Source organism: Medicago truncatula, chromosome 4, assembly GCF_003473485.1.
Source record: "Medicago truncatula cultivar Jemalong A17 chromosome 4, MtrunA17r5.0-ANR, whole genome shotgun sequence".
NCBI lineage: Eukaryota > Viridiplantae > Streptophyta > Magnoliopsida > Fabales > Fabaceae > Medicago > Medicago truncatula.
Window position 1 is genome coordinate 12,149,262 of NC_053045.1, and position 16,438 is coordinate 12,165,699.

The 16,438-nt window shown below is 34.0% G+C and overlaps 2 protein-coding genes across 2 annotated transcripts; both read left to right on the top strand.

Moving 5' to 3' along the window:
* Positions 1–1,630: 1,630 nt before the first annotated feature.
* LOC25491799 (protein NRT1/ PTR FAMILY 5.10) lies at positions 1,631–6,088 on the top strand. Its single transcript, XM_013599824.3, has 4 exons — positions 1,631–1,932; positions 2,107–2,324; positions 3,876–4,390; positions 5,168–6,088. Exons 1-4 carry the CDS (start codon positions 1,806–1,808, stop codon positions 5,979–5,981), a joined length of 1,674 nt encoding a protein of 557 aa, XP_013455278.1. The 5' UTR covers positions 1,631–1,805; the 3' UTR covers positions 5,982–6,088.
* A 1,353-nt stretch (positions 6,089–7,441) lies between these two features.
* On the top strand, positions 7,442–15,789 carry LOC25491800 (protein NRT1/ PTR FAMILY 5.10). Its single transcript, XM_013599827.3, has 4 exons — positions 7,442–7,721; positions 7,904–8,121; positions 13,734–14,245; positions 14,762–15,789. Exons 1-4 carry the CDS (start codon positions 7,595–7,597, stop codon positions 15,582–15,584), a joined length of 1,680 nt encoding a protein of 559 aa, XP_013455281.3. The 5' UTR covers positions 7,442–7,594; the 3' UTR covers positions 15,585–15,789.
* Positions 15,790–16,438: the final 649 nt, after the last annotated feature.

Sequence of the window (16,438 nt, forward strand, 5' to 3'; positions counted from 1 at the left end):
ATCGTAAAAGTTATGATCCACATCCTTATGTTTACAACATCCTCCCACACAAAGCTGCATACTATTATGTGAACCCCCTGCCGCAACAAATTATCAGTTGTACGTATACAATCATGAAGCATACGCAAAACATAAATACCTACTTTCGGGGGCGCACATTTATGCCAGATGATGTTGGTGTAGTGAAGTATCATTGTGAGCCACCGAAATCAAGTAGTCATAAGAACTAATAACATTGTACTTTATAGATGCATGTAAATACCAAATCCACCTATCTTCCACATCACCATGCAAAGCAATTGAATTTAACAAGGCATAACATTTTCCCACCAAACCAAAAAGTTCATCTCTGCCACCGTCGTCATTTTATTATCAGCTACATAAATAAGGCAACTGAACCTAGCCTTTAGGGTCCCTCCTTCAACCCACATATCCCACCAAAATAGCATCGAAGACCCATCCACGACCCCCACGGCTTATATTGTTGTCAACCCAATTCCCAACCCCCTTCCTCACACCATCACAAACCGCTTTCAAGTTATTCCACCAAACAAAACTTACCCTCCCAACATCACCAATCCTCCCCCCCCTCTACTCCATACCAAACATTTAAAATACATACCACACCCGCCCACATTCCTCCTCAACCTCCATCGTCATTTACAAAGTAAAGCCAAATTAAACTCCCTTAATCTCGTAACCCCTAATCTGTCATCCCCCCTTTTCAAACAAACGATATCCCATTTAATCCAAGTTATTTTCCTAAGATCCCCACGTCCCAAAAAGAAAACATCTACAAATATATTCAATAAAGGAAATGATACATGTGGGAGCCTTGTAGAAGGAAAGAAAGTAGACTAGAAGAGAGGAGATATCATACTTCAAAAGAACCAAATGACCACCCAAAGATATATTTATACTCTTCCAACCTGATAATCTTAATTTTATTCGGTCAAGCAAGGGATATCAAAAGTGCAATTTACGAGAGTCATCCCCAATAGGAAGTCCTAAATAAAGGAAAGAAAGCCAACCCGTTTTACAATTCAAAATCGTAACAGCCTCTATCTACCAAGAACCGTTAACATTAACTCTGACCAAAAGACTCTTATTAATTAAAACTAACCTTTAACCCCGAAATCACCTCAAAGAGAATAAGTGCCGCTTTCAATGCTCTAAGAATAGCCCAACTTTTGACACCCACGAGCAAAGTGTCATCCACAAATTACAAATGAGAGATCGAAACAATATTTGTATGCCCCACATTATAGCCAGCAAAAAGTCCCGCTTCTACAGTGACAATCATCATAACATTTATGCCTTTTTGTTGCTATCAAAAAAATAGGAAAGACGAAAGGGAATCTACTTGATGCAACCCTCTTTCAAAATTAAACTCCTCAGTCTGGCTGCCACTCACAAGGACCGACACCACCAAGAAAAGGACAATTGTTCATCTTATTCCTTATTCACCTGTCAAGAAATGGGCAGACACAACCAAGAACCTAGGCAGTAGGCAGTGACTAAACAAGGGATGGTAAGTAGGTATAGTGGCAACTTGACACACTCACACATATTATATAACATAAAGAAGTAATTGTTTCGCACTCATTGACATCATTGTTCAATAAAATATATTTCTCTACCTAAAACAAGGAAACTTAAAAGAGTTCAAAACTCTTAAAAAACCACTTTAAGAAAGAAAGAAAGTGACGGAGTTTTTGGCTCAACATCAATCATATCAAATACATAAACACATACAAACTCATTTTCATGAAAAAAAAAAGTGAATTATTGAATAGGTTTGTTTGATGGCAGAATCCAACGAAGTGTTGTTAGAAGCTCAGTTAGCTGTTGTTGATGGAGTCGTTGACTACAGAGGACAACCTGCCGTTAGATCCAAAACTGGCTATTGGAGATCCGCTTGGTTTATCATAGGTACTTACAAACACACAAATTTGTTATCTCTGCGGTTCTGGGTTAGTCCATTCTTAAAATGGACTAATTTAGAACAGCAGAGATTATAACTTCTAACAGACTTGAAAATACATGTTTAGTTTTATTTATTTTTATGAAATGAGATTGAGAATGAATTGTGAATGTTATATTTAGGTGTGGAAATGGCAGAGAGGGCATCATATTATGGAATTCAAGGGAATTTGATATCATATCTAACAGGACCACTCAAACAAAGCACTGCAAAAGCTGCTGAAAATGTGAATATTTGGGCTGGAACTGCTTCTCTACTTCCTCTCTTTGGTGCTTTCATTGCTGATTCTTTTCTTGGACGCTACCGCACAATCATGCTTGCTTCTCTCATCTATATATTGGTTGGTTATGTTCCTTACTTCTTTTACATTTTTTTCTTCCTTCAATTTTTACCACATGTTTTTGTTATATAAGTTTTTACCACGTGTTGGTACTGTAACATTATACTTCTAAAAAAAAGTATTGTAGCATTATAGTTATTCTTACTTGGATACAAACCCAAATAGATATGTTTTGCACACACACAAAACCAAAAAAATATAAAAGAGAATAAAATTGAATAGTGCTGATTGATGTAACTAAATACTTTTACTTAAATTTTGTTCGTTTAATGTGAGAGTGCCTAAATGATATTTATTTGTGATTGTGTCTATACAAGATTTTCTCAATAGAATTATCAGTTTTTAAATAGAAAAATATTTGATGGACACAAAAACACGAAATAAAGAGTGTGATGCGATAGAAGTAATATGTTAATGATATGACATGAAAAGAAAAGTAGAAAGAAAATAATTTGATTTTCCCAATGCCGAGGGCAATGTTATACAATAATATGCTCACGTTTAACATTTCTTTGAATGAATAATTTGGTTTCTCGTTTATATTTCAATGGAAGTTTTAGTGACATGGCAAATCTTAATGGGTAATAAAGTAATTTTTTACTTTTAGGATGAGTTTGGGGTGGGTATCTATATCATTGTTACCTATCTCATACCGGTGTTTTGAAATCGGAGAAAACCTAAACCCATACCCAAACCCAGTCAACACGAAGAAAACCTATCAAATTGGGGTGGGTTTGGGTAGGTAACCGCAGATACAGCTTCTACTACCATGTCTCAACAATCTCCTCTTCAAGTGTGAGTTCATTCATTCATTATATTATGCTCTCCCTCATATATACCATTGTTGGATCATGAGAGCGAGCCTGGTAGATCATCCACTTGGGACCAGAGCAACCACACAAGTGAGTTTAAGACTAACACAACATATAATTCTAAAACCTTATGGTATTGGATTTGTGGATCGTCTCACTTATACATTGTTCGACACTCACTTTCATTCAATGTGTGATTTTTAACTTACACTTCTTACACAACACGTACTAAGAGCGGGTCCTATCTAGTTTTAAATATGCGTTAGAAATAACTAGTAGATCTCATGCATTCAATGGTACACATGTAATTTAGTTAGGTACGTACTCCTCACTAAATCATCTAATATCATGCTATATTTTTATATTAATTTATTTTAAAATAAATTCAAATGTTAAACAAATTTTACATACATGTTACTGGTACCCAACCAAATTCCAATATATATAAAATAGACGTGAGAAATTCTACCACTTGTCATTAGAGAAAAACATTTTGAAAATGTTTTTGTAAACCCCATGTGAATGTATACACCTTGAAATAAAGAGGAAAAAAGAGAAAAAGAGAAAAAGAGAGTGATGCGATAGTTCAACATGTGATAGTTCAACGATGTGATAGAAAGAGAGAGTTAGAGAGAAAATGAAGTGTTGAATGAGTGTATGAAAGTTAGATGTGTCTATTTATCATAGTTCTATTGGCTTATTGGTTTGATGTTGGTCATTGGCTTAATATGAATTACAGGGACTAGGCTTGTTAACATTATCAGCTATGCTTCCTTCACTCACATCTTGTTCTACTCAATCACAAGTAATCTTATTCTTCATCTCACTCTATCTAGTAGCCATTGGACAAGGTGGACATAAACCTTGTGTTCAAGCTTTCGGGGCTGACCAATTCGACGAAAAATATCCTAAGGAGCACAAAGCTAGAAGCTCATTCTTTAATTGGTGGTATTTTACTATGGTTGCAGGTGCCGCGGCAACACTTTCGATCTTGACTTATATACAAGATAACTATAGTTGGGTTCTTGGATTTGGAATCCCTTGTGTTATAATGATCATAGCCTTGATTGTTTTCTTGCTTGGAACAATGACCTATAGGTTTAACATTAAGGATAAAGACAAGAGTCCTTTTCTTAGAATTGGTCGTGTATTTGTTGCGGCTGCGAGAAATTGGCAAAATTCCTTGTCAACGACGGATATTGAAGAGGAATGTGATGGACTACTTCGCAGTCGTCAAAGTTCTAAACAATTCAAGTAAGAATAACAATGTTAATTTCTGCTTGTTTTTCAATATATGTCTAGCAAGTTATTCTTAAAGCAGAAAATATAATGAAATACATTATTGAAGTCATGTTGATTGTTGAATTTGTCTTTTAAGTTTGATGAAATGCATTACATGAAATATATTCGTCTTAGAATACAAAGAGTACTAAGCTTGGAGAGGGTACTGCGTAGATACTACTCAGTGAGTTTCTTGGGTTGAAAATTGAGAACAATGAATACTTGTGTAATGTTTATACTAGGTGAACAATGAATATGGTTTGCTTTCAAACACCGTCTTTAGAAAAATATTTACTTGTATGGATAGAAACAGAATTCAACTTCCTTCTTATGTTTCCATGTGATTAGTTACATTTCTTCCTTGTTAATTGCTTTAGTGTTCAATTACTCTTTGGATTTGGATCTTCTGTTTATATGTATTTTGGTTTATTGGTTCATTTGCTTCTTTCGATGTATTGGCTCACCTTCAATTATAATACTTAATTAAAGGTTCATCCTAGACAAAGCTGTGAAAGATTATATCATGTTTGGACAGACAACTTAATTAACCACGTATAGCATACGAGTTTATCATATAAGTGATTTTGTATAAGTGATTTCTATAAAAAAAGAGAAAAGTCAAACTATTTTCATATATGTTAGAAGTTGTTTTCATAAGCTACCTTGACAAGCTTATAGAAATAAAGTGAAAACAGCTTATGGATCTGTCATAAACTATTTTGACTTGGCTTGTATTTTCTACATTTTCAGCTTCCTCAACAAGGCATTGGTAACACCAAAGGGATCCAAAGAATGTAGCATTAGTGAGGTCGAAGAAGCAAAGGCAGTACTAAGGTTAATTCCAATTTGGGCGACAACTTTAGTTTATGGCATTGTCTTTGCTCAAGTTTTTACTTTCTTCACCAAGCAAGGGAGTTCAATGGAGAGAACAATATTTCCTGGCTTCGACATACCTCCTGCTTCTCTTCAAACGATAAACGGTGTTGCAATTGTTGTCTTCAGCGCAATCTACGACCGCATATTTGTGCCACTAGCAAGAGCTATAACCGGTAAAACCTCAGGTATCACAATGCTTCAAAGAATTGGCACTGGAATTTTTCTATCTATATTCACAGTAGTACTTGCAGCCTTTGTTGAGAATAAAAGACTAAAAGTAGCACAAGAGCATGGTCTTGTTGATGATCCTAATGCAACTGTTCCAATGAGTATAGGGTGGTTGATTCCTCAGTATGTTTTGTTTGGTGTTTCTGAGGTTTTTACCATGGTTGGTCTTCAGGAATTTTTCTATGATCAAGTCCCAAATGAACTAAGAAGCATGGGACTTGCACTCTATTTGAGTATTATTGGTGTTGGAAGCTTTCTAAGTGGCTTTCTCATTTCATTGATAGAACATTTTACTGGCAAAGATGGTCATGAAAGTTGGTTTTGTGACAATATCAATAAGGCACATCTTGATTACTTTTATTGGTTACTTGCTGGATTAAGTGTGTTAGGGTTTACTTTGTTTGTTTACTTTGCAAAATCTTACATTTATAATCATAAAAGTGTCATCACACAAGGATAGTCACCGATTAAGGTTTAATTGTATAGTGTTTGATAAAACTTTAATAATATCGTGTATTTTGGTAATATCTAATAGTATATTGGATTGAATGGCATGTAAATACTCTATATTTGGTGTTTTTCTGTATAACATAAATAGGATAATAAATTGAAAATGTTAATATTTTTGATACAAAATTATTATTTATTAAAAATATATTATGAGGGAGAGTGTGCTATGCACTTCTAAGATTCGTAGATAGGAGAACCTTTAGGAACATTGGCCACCATACCTTTGGAAATTTAGGAAATTCAATTTAAGTTTATGTTTCAACTACCCCCGAGGGAGTAAGACCCCACATGCAAGAATCACCTTGTGACCAGCAAGTGTAACTCAATAGGCTGAGGGATACACCGAAATCGACCGAGAGAGTAAGACCCTATACATAAGGGTCACAGTGCGACTAACAGGTGCAACTTGACAAACTGATTAGGTTATCACGTCCTGGCGAACTCATCACTTAGATAGTCTACTTAGAATAATTGATCGCGACTTGACTGTTAATTAATTCCAAGAAATGTATAGAGGAGATTCAAAGAATCCTAACCGCCGCTAACATTCTGCAATCAAAATAGGCAAACTTGCTCTGTTGCAAACATATTAAATTGCAAACTCTAAACTGTTATCTTTATTTATTATTTTGTTTCCAAATAGGTAACACAAATTGTTTAAACGAAAAGACAATCTTGTGGATACGATACTCTATTTATCATTTTATTACTTGGTAAACAATTTGGTACACTTGTCTAATCCAACCATCAATGACAAAATGGACTACTCAGAGTCTGAAAGCGTCATTCCTTCATAAGACGACAAACCGAGTCGAAGTCTTCAGGTCATGGAGTCATTTTCAGATGCTTCATTCCTTCATAGTCATCATTCATTCCTAAGCTTATGAGTGAAAATCCTCTTTTGATCAGAGCTTTGACTTTTTAGTTGACCTTTCTTGTGATCTTGTTCTAAGTAATACAAGCTTCTCTTTTGTTTCATATGCTTTCATATGCGTTCAGTCTTGATATTTCAGAATTAAAACTTTGACCGTCGTAATTTAATTCTATAATTATGCATACTTGAACAAATATTAACATATCTAATTATTCTTTCATACTTTGTTATTATCAAAACATCATAAACATTTTTCAAAACCCATTTTGATTCAACAGTTGTTGCACTGCACAAATACAAATCAAGAAGTTGATACAAGAAGGTCACTTGCGTGTATATTAAATAAGGAAAATGTGACAACTTGACACAATACGATTTCACACACATAGCAATATCATATCATATATCATTCAACAAAAAAGTCTACTTTATTATGAATATTTAATTATAGAGAAGAGATAGTATTTAGCTGGACATGAACCTGGAATTGTTTATCCCCTCGTTTATTGCATTGCGTGTATATTATATAACATAACATAAAAATACTTGTTTCCCACTCATTGACATTGTTCTATAAAGAAAACCTTAATAAAGAAAGAGGGAGATGGAACAACAAAGTCAGTTACATTAACAACGCAAACAACCCATCTTTCATGAAAAAAAAGTGAATTATTGAATAGGTTTCATTGATGGAAGAATCCAATGAAGTGTTGTTAGAAGCTCAATTATCTCTTGTTGATGGCGCTGTTGACTACAATGGACAGCCTGCAGTTAGGTTTAAATCTGGTTATTGGAGATCCGCTTGGTTTATCATAGGTAAACAATTTCATATCTCAATTAATCTGGTTTACAGTGATGTATTTTAAAGTTTTTTTTCTACATGGACGAAAATCAAAACTGGTCCAAATTACAGGGACGATTATAATATTAAACCTTCTTTATATTTTCTTTTTTAAATGGTGATGAGAATTTAAATGGATTATGAATGTTATGTTTAGGTGTGGAAGTGGCAGAGAGGGTATCATATTATGGAATTCAAGGGAATTTGATATCATATCTAACAGGGCCACTCAAACAGAGCACTGCAACAGCTGCTAAGAATGTAAATGTTTGGGCTGGAACAGCTTCTCTACTTCCTCTCTTAGGTGCTTTTGTTGCTGATTCTTTTCTTGGACGCTATCGCACAATCATACTTGCTTCTCTTATCTATATCTTGGTCAGTTCTGTTCGTCACTTCTACCTATTTTATTTTTTGTCTAAAATGAACTACTTCTCTCAAACGTCTTGAATTTTTACGCCATAGTTAATAGTTCATTTGAGTATCGGTACCGTTATAGAATTTCTTTTCAGTGATTCCACTCATTTTATTGTTCTGCTACCATTAGACAAAAATTCTTTTTTTTTCAGCCGTTATTAATTTATTTTAAACTAATTACTATAAAAAAGTGACATGACATTAATGTTGGGCCCGGGTCATGAGGGGAGCGAGGGGGACTGTTCACATCGAGGCTAGAACAACCGCACAAGCAAGAGAAACTGATAAAATTTTAGCAAGTGTACTAAAACTATCGAAGTAATAAAATAAGTTCGTATCCACGAAGACTGTGTTAATCTCAACTTAGCAATAAAGTTAATATCTAGGATGTGTAAATTTTATAAGTGCCTGAGGCAGTAGATTAGGGTGCAATAAAAAGTAAATAATAGGAAATAAAATGGTTTGATGATTGGATTAAAACAGATGATCAAGTCAGTGAATCCTCTATTGCTTTATGTGAAATAACTTATCTCTCTTTACTCTCAACACTTATTCAATCTTTACGACAAATTAACTAATTAGTTTTGATCAATCTCTTGACTCAAAACCCTTTCCTAAGTTAAAACCTTTTAATCTCTTAAACTGATTGAATAACCGCGGAAGCGATGTCAGAATGTTAATTCATATGTCATAACCCTCAATTTCCTATCTCTAGGTTCCTATGTTGAATTAAACAGAATTACTATTTCAGGATTAAAAGCTAGGGTTAGTAGTCATTCAATTCCTAAGATCAATTTATGTGATTGCAAGAAGCTAGGGTTAATAGTCATGCAAACAATCATATGAAAAGCAATGAACACAAATAATTCTGAATAAAGACTGAATAATATTGATAATAAAGAGAGTTTCAACTACATTCATATATTACAATAGGTTTATCATGGCTCAATCAAAGAGAATTAGCTAGACATGATTAAATAAATAAACAACATAGTAAAGAAAATAAACCGATAGAATTTCGTCGATGTCGGCGTTGCTCCTCAATCTTCTTTCAATCTGTGTTGTTCTTCTCTCTTTACGGTTTCCATGTGCAAGCCATTTTGTTTTTTCTCTCCCATGTAGCGTCCCTTTTCCAAAACGTAAATCCTATATTTATTTCTTCCAAAAGTGTGATCACATTTCCTTGTTCCTGTACGTTTTCTCCTATAAGCCCATCAATTAATATGTTGCTTTTTGTCACCTCTTGTTTTTCTCTTCTTTGATTATATAAATATAACCAATAATAATGATAATAACCTATTAATTCCAATCATTTGCTTGCTTGACTCAATAGACCAAAAATACCATACTTTATTCAAATTGACTCTAAATTAAATACTAAACTAATAAAACTAGACTAAAAAATTATTAAAAAAAAACTTTAAAAATAGTGAATGACTGACTGTCATCACAACCCCAAACTTGAACCATTCCTTGTCCTCAAGGATTTACTTGTAACATTGACAATTGACAGTAAAATAACAATTACCTGATCAAGCGATAGTACCCAAAAGTTCAACACCTTACTAGCTAAAGATGAGCTAGTTTGACTTGTTAGCAACCACCAATTCACAACTCCACGCAACAATATGAAAGGGTTCACACACAGTCGACATGCAATCTACATATTACCATACGCTTGAAAAGTTTCTAAACGTCAATCAAAATCAATGTCAATGCACACTTTGAGGTCTTTAAGGGTTATAACGGGGCTTAGGTGAAGGTGAGATAATATTTGGATAAGTAGGCTACACAAAATTTGAGTTAGGCATTCCTACGGAAGTTAAGCACAAAATTCAATCCATCATTCATTCACCTTTTGGAACAACAATTCTTGCAAGGGTACTAGAAATTATTTATAACAATTGGGACAATCGAGTTTGAAGTTACTCGGTTTTTCAATGTCATGTCCCTTTTTCATTCTATTATATTCTCTTTTTTTTTTTTTTTTTTTGAATACACCATTTTGGCATATTGTTTTCATGAGAATGTTTTTTTTTTCTTTGTTCTCTAGTACCCCACCCCAAACTTAATTGGTTGCAAATTCCATTAGCAACCCCAAACTTAATATTTAGCAACATTCTTCAATGCCTAACTCAGAAAAACAATAAGGGATAAATCCTAAAAGTCTCTAAGCTTGTAATGTAGTTTGTCACCGAACAAAAAGTTCTAAACCTACCGGCTCAATTTGGCTAAAGAAAGGATAATTATTCAAATATAAACAGGGTAGGCTTCAAAAAGGCTCACAGGACCAAACACTTTTGCCTCAGTGTGCTAATGACAAAGATCAATCGACAGTAGAGAAAAATTGCAAGTTTTAGAAATGTAAATGCATGGAACACTCTTTAGAAGTAAATTAGAAAATAAAATTTGGCCATGAACCTTACAGTTTAGATTTCTGGGAGTTGTGACTACCTATCTTTAACTGCAGTACACTTCGCCTTTGAAATCACAAGTCACTCCTCCTTTTGAACTTTTGGAATACCACTTGAACACATATTTGTTACTAAACTGGAAAAAGTCAATAAAACAAGAAAATTCATCAATAATAAACAAGTGCAAGAACAATTACATAACAGGGGGATACAACTGAGTTATTCAAACACATTGACAATTGCCTGACTCAACAATAGGAATAAAATACTGAAAATAAAAACATAATAAAAATGATGGGTTGCCTCCCACCAAGCTCTTTATTTTACGTCATTGAGCTTGACGCTCCAACCACTGTTAGGGTGGCAAATATGATAGAAAGAATATATCATCCTTCTTCTTCCTCTTGTTTGGTAGGAATTCCATGAATTTGGCACAAAGCAGTAGATGCTCCCATGCTCCAGCCACTAAATCTTTGTCATTTGAGCTCTCCCACCTTAAAGAAGGACATGCATCTATTTGCACAAGAGTGATTTCCTTAACCCCCGTTGATCCAGACTTCGAGAAAATATCAACACTCCTCACTTTGGAATTTTCTTCTACCACAACCTTGTGACACTCAGTCTCCATCTGAACCAACTTCCTCTGAGACTCATGTGCTTTCTCAACAAGATTACCACACTGAACATCAAACTTCTCAAATAAAACTTGATTTGACACCAAGAAATCATCTAAAATATTTTGAAGTTAAGTATTGTAATCGATGTTGATCATCTCTTTCTTCTCTTCACAATTACTACCTGGTTGATCCCCCTCATAACGACCACATCTCTCATTTAATCTTGAGATTTTATTGTCCAAATATCCTATCTTCAAAGATAGCATATATTTTTCATACTTCAACATACCAATCTCTTTTGTGTCATGGAGGTATAACCTGTCTATCATAGCTGCAACACTTGAATAAACTTTTTAGTAGCACAGTACAATGAGAAGAAAAAGAAGAGCATAAATCATTTTTTTTTTTTATAAACAAAAATATAAATGACAGAAATCCTAAATAAAAACAAAATTACCAAATTGAAATGACTCAACAGTCCCCGGCAGCAGCGCCAGAAAACTTGATAAAATTTTAGCAAGTGTACTAAAACTATCGAAGTAATAAAATAAATTCGTATCCACGAGGACTGTGTTAATCTCAACTTAGCAATAAAGTTAATATCTAGGATGTGTAAATTTTATAAGTGTCTGAGGCAGTAGATTAGGGTGCAATAAAAAGTAAATAATAGGAAATAAAATGGTTTGATGATTGGATTAAAACAGATGATCAAGCCAGTGAATCCTCTATTGCTTTATGTGAAATAGCTTATCTCTCTTTACTCTCAACACTTATTCAATCTTTACGACAAATTAACTAATTAGTTTTGATCAATCTCTTGACTCAAAACCCTCAAAACCCTTTCCTAAGTTAAAACCTTTTAATCTCTTAAACCGATTGAATAACCGCGGAAGCGATGTCAGAATGTTAATTCATATGTCATAACCCTCAATTTCCTATCTCTAGGTTCCTATGTTGAATTAAACAGAATTACTATTTCAGGATTAAAATCTAGGGTTAGTAGTCATTCAATTCCTAAGATCAATTTATGTGATTGCAAGAAGCTAGGGTTAATAGTCATGCAAGCAATCATATGAAAAGCAATGAACACAAATAATTCTGAATAAAGACTGAATAATATTGATAATAAAGAGAGTTTCAACTACATTCATATATTACAATAGGTTCATCATGGCTCAATCAAAGAGAATTAGCTAGACATGATTAAATAAATAAACAACATAGTAAAGAAAATAAACCGATAGAGTTTCGTCGATGTCGGTGTTGCTCCTAAATCTTCTTTCAATCTGTGTTGTTTTCTCTCTCCCCTGTAGCGTCCCTTTTCCAAAACGTAAATCCTATATTTATTTCTTCCAAAAGTGTGATCACCTTTCCTTGTTCCTGTACGTTTTCTCCTATAAGCCCATCAATTAATATGTTGCTTTTTGTCATCTCTTGTTTTTCTCTTCTTTGATTATATAAATATAACCAATAATAATGATAATAACCTATTAATTCCAATCATTTGCTTGCTTGACTCAATAGACCAAAAATACCATACTTTATTCAAATTGACTCTAAATTAAATACTAAACTAATAAAACTAGACTAAAAACTTATAAAAAAAAAACTCTAAAAATAGTGAATGACTGACTGTTATCAGAGACGCCACACTCTTACCCAAAACCTTAAAGCAATGAGTTTATAGTCCTCTTACTTTTTTATCCGATGTGGGACATACAACTCACCCTTGCACACAACAACAATTAAATGACAGCGGGTGCATCCCACGGGTTTGAACCTAGTACTCCAAGGTAATGGTGACATGAGTAGTAGCCACCAGACTAACATGTCGCCCGATGCAAATTCCAGATGTTTAACATATATAACATTTCAGTTTACCGGAATTACTTAGAATGTTGTCTTTCTTTACTAAATGACACAAGTTTATCTATATATAAATACACTTTTGGAGGCTGAAACAGAAGACAAGAATCATGGTTTCATGACTCAATTATCATATGCCAAAATTATTTTTGAATCATTTCTTCTATACTTTCGTGCACAAGAGTAATGGAGAGAATTTTTTCTGTCAAGTTTAATTGGTCGATACTATTGATGTGAGTGTGAGATTCATATCAAGAATCTGAAAGTATCTTGAAGGGGATTCGCTAGTTACCCATTTGCATCTAGTTTGCATCTAAACTGGTGGAGACAAATCGAACTTAAAGCTTTGTGACTTCACACACCATTTGGAATTTATTTGTGCAACCATCATCATATTCTTCATCGTCTTGTTCAAGTATTTACAGTATTCTCCCAGACCAAGATCTCATACTAGTTTCCCTTTATTCTACATATCCTAACACTGTCTTCCATAGTTTTTGCTAATCTGTCTATCTTTCATTATTTTGATGTATGATATATCATTTAACTAGCTACACTTAATTATCTATGTTATAGGGGTATTTGTACGGTTTCACATATATTAAAAAAATGGATAGACAGATAGTTATGTGTGCTCATGTTTTGATGTTGGTCATTGGCTGAAAACAATTTACAGGGACTAGGCTTGTTAACATTATCAGCTTTGCTCCCTTCACTCACATTTTGTTCTCCTCAATCACAAGTAATCTTATTCTTCATCTCACTCTATCTAGTTGCCATTGGACAAGGTGGACATAAACCTTGTGTTCAAGCTTTTGGGGCTGATCAATTCGATGAAAAACATCCAAAAGAGCACGAAGCTAGAAGCTCATTCTTTAATTGGTGGTATTTTACTATGATTGCAGGTTGCACAGCAACACTTACGATCTTGAACTATATACAAGATAACATTAGTTGGGTTCTTGGATTTGGAATCCCTTGTGTTGTAATGATCATCGCTTTGATTGTTTTTTTGCTTGGAACAAGGACATATAGGTTTAACATTAAGGTTAATGACAAGAGTCCCTTTATTAGAATTGGTCGTGTATTTGTCGCGGCTATAAGAAATTGGCGAAATAGCTTATCAACAACGGATTTTGAAGAAGAATGTGATGGGCTACTTCGCCGTCAAAGTTCTGAACAATTCAAGTAAGAATAACAATGCTAACTTATTCTTGTTTTTCAATGTTATGTCTATTAAGTTCAATCTTATTAGTAGCATTCTGAAAGAAGCAAATATGATGAATTACATTCTAAGACCCATCTTGAGTTTGTCTTTTGAATTACATTATAAGCAACTCCCTTCTAAGTGTTAATTGCTTTAGAGCTCAGTTAGTGTTTGGAATTGAATCTTCTGTTAATATGTATTTTCTTGTATTGATTCATCTGCTTATTTCAATGTATTGGTTCATCTACAATTATTGTACATTATTAATGTTTCATCCTAGGTAGAGCTCAACAAAGGAAATAAATAAATTGAGAGAAAGATTGATTATTTGGAATTGATAGAATGAGAAAATTTGATTACATTGAGTGTTGGATACCTTTTATATAGTGATCATAACAAAACTAACAAATCTTAAACAACTCAAACTAATTCCAATAAATTAAAACACTGAAAGATTATGACTATTTTGACTTAGCTTGTAATTTCTTCATTGGTAGCTTCCTCAACAAGGCATTGTTAACACCAAAGGGATCCAAAGAAGATGAAACTTGTAGCCGTAGTGAGGTTGAAGAAGCAAAGGCTGTTCTAAGGTTGGTTCCAATTTGGACTTCAACTTTGGTTTATGGTATTGTCTTTGCTCAAGTTTTTACATTCTTCACCAAGCAAGGGACTTCAATGGAGAGAACAATATTTCCTGGATTTGACATACCTCCCTCTTCGCTTCAAACAATAAAATGGCTTGCAATTGTTCTCTTCTGCCCTATCTATGAGCACATATTCGTGCCACTAGCAAGAGTTATAACTGGAAAGCCCTCAGGTATCACAATGCTTCAAAGAATTGGCACTGGAATTTTTATATCAATATTCATGGTAGTATTTGCAGCCTTTGTTGAGACTAAAAGATTAAAAATAGCACAAAAATATGGTCTTGTTGATGATCCTAATGCAACTGTACCAATGAGTATATGGTGGTTGGTTCCTCAATACTTTTTGTTTGGAGTTTCTGAGGTTTTTACAATGGTTGGTCTTCAGGAATTTTTCTATGATCAAGTCCCAAATGAACTAAGAAGCATGGGACTGGCACTCTATTTGAGTATTGTTGGTGTTGGAAGCTTTCTAAGTGGCTTTCTCATTTCATTGATAGAACATTTTAGTGGCAAAGATGGACATGAAACTTGGTTTTGTGACAATATCAATAAGGCACATTTTGATTACTTTTATTGGTTGCTTGCTGGATTAAGTGTGATGGGGTTTACTTTGTACATTTACTTTGCAAAATCTTACATTTATAATCACAAAGGCACTATCACACAAGGATAGCCATTGATTTGTTTTTGTTTTTATCAAAGGATTGTTATTGATTATTTTTTGTATTATGCATATTTGTATTGTGGAGCAGTTTGGTTTTGTATTATACATATGTATATAGAAGAGCAGTTTAGTCATCAGCTATAAACTACCAGTTATCCGTTATTTTTATCAAACAGAGCCAATGAATGATAATAGAGTAAGTTTAATGGTGTTATGATTGACAAGCTTTTGACAATATAATATAATTTTTGTAATACCAGATAAATTGTTGGATTGTATGGTATAATAAGTTTATGACGATGCTTTTCTGTAGCAGCTAGATGCTACCACTCCATATATTATTTGTTCTGGACTGGTCAGAAGACCATCCGCACGTTGACACGTGGTCGAACTTACACTGCCTTAAGGCTCCGCGTCTGAAGGAGCACGTCAGCTTGCATGCACTGTGACACACAGTGCGCCCCCCAGCGAGGATCACCCTACATGTATCTGTTGGAACAAAATGTGTTTCACAATGAACCTTATTAAGTTTTGATGATAACAAGGTATTAAAAATTGTCAATTGGTTATTACTAATAATTGTTCAAGTGTACATGACCAAAGGCTACTCAAGTTATTTCAATAGGTCTTGGAAGAACAATGGAAAGAAAAACAAATTCTGAGCATCTGAAGAAAACTGCTCCTGAAGCTGAAGTGCTTCTGAAGTGATGACGTCATCAGAAGCAGAAGGTCATCAGAAGCAAAAGTTTTCATCAGAAGCAATATCTTCACCAGAAGCTACGTTTGATCCTTTAATCAAACTGAAGATTCAAAGTAGCTGATTCTCAATTCAGTCTTATCCAAGAAGAACGAAGAATTGAAAG

What these genes read in the sequence shown, in the direction of transcription:
- LOC25491799 (XM_013599824.3), top strand. Translation starts at nt 1,806, where the DNA reads ATGGCAGAATCCAACGAAGTGTTGTTAGAAGCTCAGTTAGCTGTTGTT. An exon ending in CTTCTCTCATCTATATATTG is followed by an intron (nt 2,325 to 3,875) that starts GTTGGTTATGTT and finishes TATGAATTACAG; the next exon opens with GGACTAGGCTTGTTAACATT. An exon ending in CAAAGTTCTAAACAATTCAA is followed by an intron (nt 4,391 to 5,167) that starts GTAAGAATAACA and finishes CTACATTTTCAG; the next exon opens with CTTCCTCAACAAGGCATTGG.
- LOC25491800 (XM_013599827.3), top strand. Translation starts at nt 7,595, where the DNA reads ATGGAAGAATCCAATGAAGTGTTGTTAGAAGCTCAATTATCTCTTGTT. An exon ending in ATCCGCTTGGTTTATCATAG is followed by an intron (nt 7,722 to 7,903) that starts GTAAACAATTTC and finishes TGTTATGTTTAG; the next exon opens with GTGTGGAAGTGGCAGAGAGG. An exon ending in CAAAGTTCTGAACAATTCAA is followed by an intron (nt 14,246 to 14,761) that starts GTAAGAATAACA and finishes CTTCATTGGTAG; the next exon opens with CTTCCTCAACAAGGCATTGT.